This window comes from Misgurnus anguillicaudatus, chromosome 22, assembly GCF_027580225.2.
Source record: "Misgurnus anguillicaudatus chromosome 22, ASM2758022v2, whole genome shotgun sequence".
Lineage (NCBI taxonomy): Eukaryota > Metazoa > Chordata > Actinopteri > Cypriniformes > Cobitidae > Misgurnus > Misgurnus anguillicaudatus.
The window spans coordinates 4,660,926-4,673,000 of record NC_073358.2 but is presented as its reverse complement, the minus strand read 5'-3'; the positions used below and the strand labels follow the sequence as shown (position 1 = coordinate 4,673,000).

The following is a 12,075-nucleotide window of genomic DNA, read 5'->3' as shown; positions in this document are numbered from 1 at the left end:
AATAAAGCACTTTGCAGTAATATAGGCTAAGATATTTGCGCTTTCAAACCGAACTAATTGATTTTGAAAACGCGCGCTCGAGAGAGAGTACGCGGCGGAGACGGACACGGAAAGTGAAAGTATACGTATATTTTGAAGTAGATGCTGTCTGACTAAGCTCGTGCTATTTAATGTGCACTTCCGGTGTACGATACCTCCAAGTTGTCCTAGACGTGACACGACGCAGCACTTTTCGTCTGGTGTGCGACTTTCTTTAGTAGCATACGTTTTTTTTGTGATAAAAATGCATAACTTGTAAGGCACATTAGATGAAAACGTCTGCCAAATGTGTAAACGTTGTTGACCAAATTACAGTTTCATAACACTTTGCAAATCCCTTTTTATCATCATAGAAAGAGATTACAAGGTTTTGCTTCCCATAAGTCAAAGTCAGCGTTTGAGGCGTTGCTGTCAAACAATAAAGCGGATGCTGCATAATTCAATGGATGTTTTTGCGAAATGTCATAAACGAAGTATTGACTGTTCAGACTGAATCTGATGTTGAATAGGTTTGATTTACATTATGCATGGTTTTCATTGAAAGCATTAGCAGCTATAGCAAAGCTTTTAGTTTCTCAGGTGTTTGAGCTTTTATTTACCCAAAGACCTTATCATGCGTAGTGCTGTCCATTTATCCTACTGTGCACACTTGGATGGGTTGAATGGTAAATTTGCTCAGTACCAAATGGTTTTATGCACATACACAATGTTTGCTTTACTATAAACATTTCCTCATTAACAGCATGAAGCTCAGTCAAATAAAGCAAAATCTCTTTTCATGTGTAAATTCATGTTAGATAGTATAGATATAGATCAGGGCTAGTCAACTGGTAGCCTGCGGACCTAATGCTGCCTTTCAATCATTCAATCAACCACAAAGAGAGGTGAAAAGGGTCTGCGTGGGGTGCCAACCATCTGTTGGTGTGTTATTTTCCGATCCAATTTGAGCTTTGGATGCATTAAATAAAATAAACTCGTTGGACTACATCGCGCTACAGCGTTTTTATGTGACACGCCGACCAAAGTTATGTATTTTAATGTGTTCAAGTCAAAACGCTGTGTGTACAGTGAAACTTATTTTTCCATTTTTGTTTAACTTGAATCCTTTAAAAAAGATTTACTACTGCTAAGTAAATGATTAAGTATAAATGTATTCATAGATTGAAGGCTCTTGCGCTGGAATGAGCTTCTCGCCTATGTTTACACGAATTTACGACTAAACAGAAATTTCAATACGACTGCCACTAGGGGGCGAACTCCCACTGTATTGTCCAATGTAAATGCGGTTTAGCCTATATATCTTTAAAATATTAAAAAAGACCTATATAGACCTATAACAAAAAGTAACAAAAACAACAAGTTATAACATAAATATAATAATTATTAATATAATATAATAGGTCATGGTGAAAATAGGTATAAAAGTTTGGCCCACATCACCTTTACATTTTTAAAATCTAAAAATGTAAATATGATTTTCATCGGATGCATGCGTGTTGTCGTGGTTACACATCTGGGCAGAATTTAACTTCTTGTCTCTGTTTAATCAAACAAATGTTTTGGTTTCCTAAAGACGAGTGGAGGCGACTATGTGACAGAAGGTTTGGCAGCCAGTCTGTAGTTAACATTGTAATGTATACATAGATCAAATCATAGCTAAACGTATCAAAAACTACACTGAGCTACTCTGTAAAATGTGTACTAAGGTAATCTACTTGTTATTTTGGTTGTTATCAGAAATAAACTACTCTAACCGTGGGTTCACACCAGCCGCGTTTGAGGCGCCAAATTCGCGTCTAGTTTGCCGCTTGAACATTTTGAGTGTACTCGCTTTATTTGCGCAAGAAATTCTAGTCATCGAGACATTCACGTGGAAATTCACGTCATGGGAGGGGCTTCTGTGACTCCACTCGCTTCCTGTAATCACGTCACTACCAGAGCAAGCTCCTGTTTGGTTAACGTGGTTTCGCCAAAGTTCAAATTTTTCAACTCACGCGTTTCTCGCGAAAACACTCAATTCACACCATGAATACGGTGGAATCATGTCTACCGTGCCTCGCTAGACACCTCATTTGCTCTGCAAGACCTCCAGATGCGCGTCAATGCGTCTTCACATTGACTTAACATTGAAATCACTTGTGCTTGACCGCGGCTGGTGTGAACGCATTTGGTGTGAACTCATTTGCTCTGCAAGACCTCCGCGGCTGGTGTGAACGCAGCATTAAAGGACTGTTGTTATTGATTCTTAGTGGAGTTTACCGGAAGTTACGTTTGAGAGAGAGATTTATGATGTTGGCCACATTTATTTTTGTGTAATCTCTTAAGGTAATTAGTTTGCCTTTATACCGATTCAAGCTCATATGTGTGATGTTTAAATGATTTTGCAGGATCTCAGACCGTGGTGGTGGGATTCCTCACAGCATTTTGGATAAGGTGATGGATTACCACTTCAGCACAGCTGAACAGAGTACACAAGATCACGGCATGAACAATCTTTTTAACAACATGACCAACAGCGGTCCTCAGTCTGGACCCATGCATGGGTAAGAGGAGCCAAATCTTTGTATTTTAACAAAACTTTTCTCTATTAAATCCAGCTTGTATGTATTCAGCAACTTGATGCATTGTATTTTGATGCATGGGTTTATTGGAAATCATGGTTGTGCTTTTGCATCTACATGCTGTTTAACTTTGTGCATGTAAATATTTACATGCTTTTTACAAGATGTGCACACACAGCAGATGACTGGTATTCTTGTTAGATCAGCATTGTGTGGCTAAAGTGGTCTGCTCATCCAGTTACATCCAGTTTGTTCTGGAATTCAATACCGCCCCCCTTGGTTAGAGTTTCATTTCCTAATAATAAAAGACAAGGGCTCTAGCTTTGCTGTCTACACGGGCAGCTTCCTGAAAATATATTTGCCACAGTTTTATGTTTATATCATTGTATTATTTCTATTTTCTAGGTTCGGCTTTGGTCTGCCGACATCTCGAGCGTATGCAGAGTACTTGGGCGGTTCTTTGGCCATTCAGTCAATGCAGGGCATCGGCACAGATGTCTACCTGCGCCTTCGACACATCGATGGAAAAGGAGAGAGCTTCAGAGTTTGACATACGTGTCTGTTCATTGTTGTGACATCATTTTTAAGTTTTTACTGGTTAACCTTTCACTCCATTTCCTGGCGGAAAATGTTAAATTTTGGATTTCATTTTCTGCAGCTGATGTGTGTTGTGCATGAAGGTTGTAATTGGACACAACTTTGGGAAATGCGTGCGTGTATGTCCCTGTCATTTAAAAGAAGTTAGAAAAACCTTCAGCCTTAAGAATGCTAGGTCATATATTAGGTTTCATAATCAAGCGTGTTACTCTTCATGTGTAAATATTAGCAATCTTTTGCCTTACAGAAAAAGACTGATTGAAAATATGTTGTCAGTCTTGCTTCACTTGTCCACTGTGATCGTTCTGACATTTACATTAACCACAGGTTTAGGGGTTTGTTGTATATTTACTGCTTGAAATGGTATGATGTATGTTAGCAAGCTAGTTTTTTTTTCATTGGAATTTTTATCCATCAAACAGTGTTTATTTGTGATGTTAATATTTGAATAGATGTTTTTACACCCTAGTCATCTGCAAATGTGGTATCTCATGGATGTATTCGGTTTATGTTACAACATATTTTGCAAACATGTTGGAGACCCAGCGACGGTGAGGTTTTTGGTAAAAAAAAAGATTGAACTGCTGGAATAGTTCAGGTTACACGCTTAACAATAGCACACAGTACTACATAATTGATTTTGAATGGAGTGTCTGTGAGTTCTTTTCCTTTTGAAATAAATCAAGCAATGGAGATGAGTCAGGGCTGGAGAGTTATTGCCCAATTGTGCCACCTGCTGGTATAGTCTTGAGTATTCATTTTGGGTAAAAAAAAACTACACACGGTACATATGTTATCATAGTTTTGGGTTAAAACAGACGAATGTTCACATAATAACACATATTCTTTTGTTTATATGAAAGGCCAAATTATGGCATCCTGAGGATGGGATCATTTTATTTTTTTCTTTGAGTTTGAATCGCATAGATGCCAAGTTTGCATAGTTTTTGGGCATTAAAAATTGTGAGAGTATTTGTGGTTGCTGTTTTCATTTTCTGTACTTTTAATAAAAATAGTATGTTTATTAAACTTATCATACCAAACAGGTTTTCTAGGTATAGCCAAACAACATTTAAATGCATTTTTGCCAGGATTTGGACAAATCCTAAAATTATAATTATCATGTGACATTACGCACAACGCAAAAAATATTAATGTGATAGTTATTTAAAGATATTTTGTTTCAAATTAAAAAAATTAAGACTCTGTATGTCAAGGTTACTGGAAGATGTCCATATAGTTTGCGTGATGATCTGTGGTTATTAAGACCCCTTAATTTAACATTGAGATCAGTATGACCAGCAACTATTTGTTTTCGGAAATATTTAATAGAAATGTGTAAGTCAGAGAACTTTAGTGTAGTGCAATATCTAACATTACATTTTTAAAAAATCCAAATATTGATCAAAATAAACATAAATTTATATAACCTTAGAAAGTGTTAGCTTGAAGTTGTTAAAGGGATAGTTCACTTTAAAATGAAAGTTATGTCATCATTTACTCGTCCTCATGTTGTTTTGGATCTGTGTGGGTTTCTTTTTGCTGATGAACACAAAAGAAGATATTTTGAGAAATGATGGTAAGCACACAGCAGATAGTGATCATTGACTTCCATAGTAGGAATAAACAAATATGATGGAATTTAGTGGGTACTGTCAACTGTGTGCTTGCCATCATTTATCAAAATATTTTCTTCATCATTGATCACAATACTTCCCACAAAAAACACTTCCTACTATGGAAGTCAATGGTCTTCTTTTGTGTTCATCAGAAAAAAGAAATTCATACAGGTTTAGAACAACATGAGGATGAGAAAATTATGACAGAATTTTTATTTTAAAGTGAACTATCCCTTTAACTTTCCCTAAAAGCTTTACTAATTAAGTTACAGAAATAACCAAAGCTGAATGCAAATCAAAAATTATTTATTTATATTTTACAATTACACATTTTGATTATAATTAATCAGAATATGTTATCACTTTAAATAAAGTTCACCCAAAAAAGAATAAGTGTGAATGGTTTTCTAAGGTTTTCTACATTTCTGACGGTTTTATGGGGAAGATATTTTGAGGAATGTTTGTAACCAAACCAACCATGAGCCCAACCATGTGACTTATAAAGGGAGGTGTTGTCACCATATATGGTTCATTGGAGGCGTTTCGGAATGCAAATGACCATGAATGTGCACGAGCTTGGTGCTTAAGAAAGCGTGGGATTTATCAACAAGCATTACTTACTGATGTGCATACCCAAGTGAAATAGTAGTACACTTTCATAGTGTACTTTAAGGACTTTATTTTCGCACACTAATTTAATATTCTAAAAATTAATCTTTAGTACTTAAGATCATCTAAGTGTTCTTCCCTGTGCTATTTTGAGACACCATAAATATGAACAAAAATGTATTTAGGTACCACTTGTAGTAAACTTGAACCCATCTTTGTATGAAAGTTGAGTTCAAGCTTAATACAAGGGTTAAAGGACAAGTTTGGTATTTTACACTTAAGGCCCTGTTTTCAGATTGTTTATGATGAAATAGAACGGTTTTGACTGAAATTTCGACATATGCGGCTGGCCCGAGAATTTTCGGGTGTTTCTTGTATCACCTCACACCTCTACAATGTGTTTATAGGTGCACAGGAACAATCCTTCCTAAAATGCATTAAACTTTCGTTTACAAAGACGTGAAACTCAGCGAGTGGTCGGGGGTGTTCACTGATATGCTCACACAGAAATCGCGGCAAAATATGCATTCCAACAGGTTTTATCGTAGTTTTTGCCAACTCCATTGACTTGTATTAGTTGTGCTGTAAGGTATTACTCCGCGCCGGGAACTTTGTTTCTATTCTTGCAATTGGCAATGGCGGATTAGCGCCACCACCTGGGCTGGAGTGTCTATTATTCAAGCTCTCAGCGGAAGAATGTACGGGTGTGAGGCGTTTGGAAAAATAGGTCCACATGTTTACAACGAATGCTAAATCACCTGTGGGAAAGCATATTTTGCAGCGATTTTTGTGTGAGCATTTTGGTGAACGCCCCTGACCACTCGGTGGGTTTCACGTCTTTGTGAACGAGGGTTTGGTGCATTTTATGGGGGATTGTTCCAGTGCACCTGTGCAGCCATTGTGGAGGTGGGAGGTGAGGCACAAACACCCGAAATTCTCGGGGCAGCCGCACATGTCGAAACTTCAGTCAAAACCGTTCCACCTCACCACAAACAATCCGAAAACAGGGCCCCAAGTGCAAAATACCGAACTTGTCCTTTAACTAAGTACATTTTTAATACAGAGATAGTATCTCAAAATAGCACAGTGAAGTACACTTAGATAATCTTAAGAACATCTTAAGAAGTTGAATTACACAATTAGTGTGCGAAAATAAAGCACTTTAAGTACACTATGGAAGTGTACTACTTTTTCACTTGGGAAGAACCATGTGCGCACGTTTGATAAATAAATATATTTTTTAACTTATGCACATACTAAATTTCATTTGTAGAACAAAATATAGAACATTTCTACGCACTGTTGTAAATGAGCCCCCATATTTAAAAAAAACTGTCTTTGACGTGGAAGAGTGCTTAGCGCCATTTAAGGCTCTGAACAGACGTCTGTCTGAGAAGTCTTTCTTGCTGTCTGTAACATTTGCAGGTGCTTTTTTATATGTCAGTGCCATTAATTAGGCATCGTTCAAATGCAGACATTCAAAACTATTTAGCTGTGCACAGTTTCAAGATAATTTGCGATATATAGATTTCACATCTATACCCACATTTTCTATGCATACGTTCACGTGCACACGTACGCACTTGTTTGATCGTAAGATCAAATTTAGGTCGGTTTCTACGTAGCATTTTATAAATGAGGCCCCTGATGTACAAGTATTAGTTGAAAATGTAAATAAACTAAAAACTTCTTTCAAAACTTCTGTAAAAATAAAATTAGGAAGCTTTTAGAACGAGTAGCTTAAAGTAAGTCTTTACTTTTTTACACATTGCACTGTTTTTATGTTTTTACATACTGTATTACATGCTAAATTGATTTATCCAGTCAAAATTAATTTAGGGGGTTATGGCCTGCTTTGTGAGGTGTATGTGAGGCCCACCTGCCTACCCACCTCACAGGGCACACTACCTAACCTTTGTCAATTACAACACAGTTTTAAAAAAAAATGACTTATCTTAGATCTGAAGCTTAGTGCAGGTTTTGAATTTAACATCGCAGCTTTTACCTCTCCTATAAATATTAAATTAATATATAAATATTATTTTATAAATATTTATAAATTAATATAAATATTAAATTATCAAAGGCCAAATTCTGTGACAATGGCGAGTGGTAAGAAAACATATTTGTTGTCGTTTTTAATATTTCTAAATTCTAAAATGGAAACTTTATTCACATCACTCGAGTTAAGTCGATTATTAGTAGACCTTTCAATTCACGGGTTTCATTTAAATATAGTTTTACACGTAAACGTAATATTTGTGTCTTTAAAATTTTGCTTCAGTTTGCCATGCCTCCTGCGCAGCGGTGTAAAAATGAGATATTTTCGAAACTGTAAACTTATTTCTGAAATCTGATTGGTTGATTGAAATGTTGTCCCAGGGTCAACATAATGTTGCCCTGAGGACATCAAAAACTTGGCAAAATCAGGAGAGCAGGTTGTCCTACTAGTTTAAAATAAACAGATAGGATAACCTGACTGTACCAAATGCTGTCAGATTGTCCTACTAGTTTAAATTAAACAGGTAGGATGACCTGAAGGTGCAAAATGCTTTCAGATTGTCCTACTAGTTTAAATTAAACAGGTAGGATGACCTGAAGGTGCAAAATGCTTTCAGGTTGTCCTACTAGTTTAAATTAAACAGGTATGATGACCTGAAAGTGCAAAATGCTTTCAGATTGTCCTACTAGTATAAGTTAAACAGGTAGGATGACCTGAAAGTGCAAAATGCTTTCAGATTTTCCTACTAGTATAAGTTAAACAGGTAGGATGACCTGAAAGTGCAAAATGCTTTCAAATTGTCCTACTAGTATAAATTAAACAGGTAGCATGACCTGAAGCTGCAAAAATGGTTTCAGGTTGTCCTACTAGTTTAAAATAAACAGGATGACATGAAAATGCTGTTAGATTGTCCTACTAGTTTAAATTAAACAGGTAGGATGACCTGAAGGTGCAAAATGCTTTCAGGTTGTCCTACTACTATAAATTAAACAGGTATGATGACCTGAAAGTGCAAAATGCTTTCAAATTGTCCTACTAGTATAAGTTAAACAGGTAGGATGACCTGAAAGTGCAAAATGCTTTCAGATTTTCCTACTAGTATAAGTTAAACAGGTAGGATGACCTGAAAGTGCAAAATGCTTTCAAATTGTCCTACTAGTATAAATTAAGCAGGTAGCATGACCTGAAGCTGCAAAATGGTTTCAGGTTGTCCTACTAGTTTAAAATAAACAGGATGACATGAAAATGCTGTTAGATTGTCCTACTAGTTTAAATTGAAGAGGTCGGATGACCTGAAGGTGTGGTTATCTGTCGTCGTCATCATCTGTTTACCTAAAAGGAAAGGAAAGTTAATCATCTTGTTATATCTGGGACATTAAAGAAGTGTATGTGCGGAGATTACCTGTGTTCATCAACCAATCATCTTCTGCAGATCTATATCATCTGCTGTTTAACTGCTAGTTTAAATTAAACAGGTAGGATGACCTGAAAGTGCAAAATGCTTTCAGATTGTACTAATATTATAAATTAAACAAGTAGGATGACCTGAAAGTGCAAAATGCTTTCAGGTTGTCCTATTAGTTTAAATTAAAGAGGTAGGATGACCTGAAGGTGCAAAATGCTTTCAGATTGTCCTACTAGTTTAAATTAAACAGGTAGGATGACCTGCTGAAAATGCTTTCAGGTTGTCCTACTAGTTTAAATTAAACAGGTAGGATGACCTGAAGGTGCAAAATGCTTTCAGATTGTCCTACTAGTTTAAATTAAACAGGTAGGATGACCTGCTGAAAATGCAAAATGCTGTTAGATTGTCCTACTAGTATAAATTAAACAAGTAGGATGACCTGAAAGTGTAAAATGCTTTCAAATTATCCTACTTTTTTTGGCCCGCCACCACCCCCCCTCTTCGGGGGACAACTTTATTTTTTAATACAGCAAATTATCTACACAATATATTACAATACAGACAATAGATTTATATACACACTTCATTATTTGTCCTACCATAATCATTCACCCAGTTTAGTAAGACCCTAGGTACATAAGCAGAGAAGGGATTATAGTACCACCTACAGAGTAGGTAGGATAACCTGACTGTACAAAATGCTTTTAGATTGTCCTACTGTTATAAATTGAAGAGGTCGGATGCCCTGAACGTCTGGTTATCTGTCGTCGTCATCATCTGTTTACCTAAAAGGAAAGGAAAGTTAATCGTCTTGTTATATCTGGGACATTAAAGAAGTGTATGTGCGGAGATTACCTGTGTTCATCAACCAATCATCTTCTGCAGATCTATATCATCTCCTGTTAAACTGCTAGTTTAAATTAAACAGGTAGGATGACCTGAAAGTGCAAAATGCTTTCACATTGTACTAATATTATAAATTAAACAAGTAGGATGACCTGAAAGTGCAAAATGCTTTCAAATTGTCCTACTAGTCTAAATTAAACAGGTAGGATGACCTGAAGGTGAAAAATGCTTTCAGGCTGTCCTACTAGTTTAAATGAAACAGGTAGGATGACCTGAAGGTGCAAAATGCTTTCAGATTGTCCTACTAGTATAAATTAAACAGGTAGGATAACCTGAAAGTGCAAAATGCTTTCAGGTTGTCCTACGTGTAAAAAATTAAACAGGTAGGATAACCTGAAAGTGCAAAATGCTTTCAAATTGTCCTACTAGTCTAAATTAAACAGGTAGGATGACCTGAAGGTGAAAAATGCTTTCAGGCTGTCCTACTAGTTTAAATTAAACAGGTAGGATGACCTGAAGGTGCAAAATGCTTTCAGATTGTCCTACTAGTATAAATTAAACAGGTAGGATAACCTGAAAGTGCAAAATGCTTTCAGGTTGTCCTACGTGTAAAAATTAAACAGGTAGGATAACCTGAAAGTGCAAAATGCTTTCAAATTGTCCTACTAGTCTAAATTAAACAGGTAGGATGACCTGAAGGTAAAAAATGCTTTCAGGCTGTCCTACTAGTTTAAATGAAACAGGTAGGATGACCTGAAGGTGCAAAATGCTTTCAGATTGTCCTACTAGTATAAATTAAACAGGTAGGATAACCTGAAAGTGCAAAATGCTTTCAGGTTGTCCTACGTGTAAAAATTAAACAGGTAGGATAACCTGAAAGTGCAAAATGCTTTCAAATTGTCCTACTAGTCTAAATTAAACAGGTAGGATGACCTGAAGGTAAAAAATGCTTTCAGGCTGTCCTACTAGTTTAAATGAAACAGGTAGGATGACCTGAAGGTGCAAAATGCTTTCAGATTGTCCTACTAGTATAAATTAAACAGGTAGGATAACCTGAAAGTGCAAAATGCTTTCAGGTTGTCCTACATGTAAAAATTAAGCAGGTAGGATGACCTGAAAGTGCAAAATGCTTTCCGGTTGTCCTACTAGTTTAAATTAAACAGGTAGAATGACCTGAAGGTGCAAAATGCTTTCCGGTTGTCCTACTAGTATAAATTAAACAGGTAGGATGGCCTGAAGGTGCAAAATGCTTTCAGATTGCCCTACTAGTTTAAATTAAACAGGTAGAATGACCTGAAGGTGGAAAATGCTTTCCGGTTGTCCTACTAGTTTAAATTAAACAGGTAGGATGACCTAAAGGTGCAAAATGCTTTCAGATTGTCCTACTAGTATAAATTAAACAGGTAGAATGACCTGAAGGTGCAAAATGCTTTCCGGTTGTCCTACTAGCATAAATTAAACAGGTAGGATGACCTGAAGGTGCAAAATGCTTTCAGATTGTCCTACTAGTATAAATTAAACAGGTAGAATGACCTGAAGGTGCAAAATGCTTTCAGGTTGTCCTACTAGTTTAAATTAAACAGGTAGAATGACCTGAAGGTGCAAAATGCTTTCCGGTTGTCCTACTAGCATAAATTAAACAGGTAGAATGACCTGAAGGTGCAAAATGCTTTCCGGTTGTCCTACTAGTATAAATTAAACAGGTAGGATGACCTGAAGGTGCAAAATGCTTTCAGATTGCCCTACTAGTTTAAATTAAACAGGTAGAATGACCTGAAGGTGGAAAATGCTTTCCGGTTGTCCTACTAGTTTAAATTAAACAGGTAGGATGACCTAAAGGTGCAAAATGCTTTCAGATTGTCCTACTAGTATAAATTAAACAGGTAGAATGACCTGAAGGTGCAAAATGCTTTCAGGTTGTCCTACTAGTTTAAATTAAACAGGTAGAATGACCTGAAGGTGCAAAATGCTTTCCGGTTGTCCTACTAGCATAAATTAAACAGGTAGGATGACCTGAAGGTGCAAAATGCTTTCAGATTGTCCTACTAGTATAAATTAAACAGGTAGAATGACCTGAAGGTGCAAAATGCTTTCCGGTTGTCCTACTAGCATAAATTAAACAGGTAGGATGACCTGAAGGTGCAAAATGCTTTCAGATTGTCCTACTAGTATAAATTAAACAGGGAGAATGACCTGAAGGTGCAAAATGCTTTCCGGTTGTCCTACTAGCATAAATTAAACAGGTAGGATGACCTGAAGGTGCAAAATGCTTTCTGATTGTCCTACCAATTTAAATTAAACAGGTAGAATGACCTGAAGGTGCAAAATGCTTTCAGGTTGTCCTACTAGTTTAAATTAAACATGGAGGATAACCTGACTGTACCAAATGCTGTCAGA

General features: G+C 36.5%; 1 protein-coding gene across 1 annotated transcript in view; it reads left to right on the top strand.

The window, feature by feature from the left end:
- The window catches only part of bckdk (branched chain ketoacid dehydrogenase kinase), a 36,851-nt gene extending 32,682 nt beyond the window's left edge, over positions 1 to 4,169 (top strand). The window contains exons 10-11 of the mRNA XM_055200498.2: positions 2,427 to 2,582; positions 3,006 to 4,169. Of these exons, the coding sequence (XP_055056473.1) occupies positions 2,427 to 2,582; positions 3,006 to 3,150 (301 nt within the window). The 3' untranslated portion in view covers positions 3,151 to 4,169. The remainder of the gene's footprint in view (positions 1 to 2,426; positions 2,583 to 3,005) is intronic.
- The last annotated feature ends 7,906 nt before the right edge of the window (positions 4,170 to 12,075 follow it).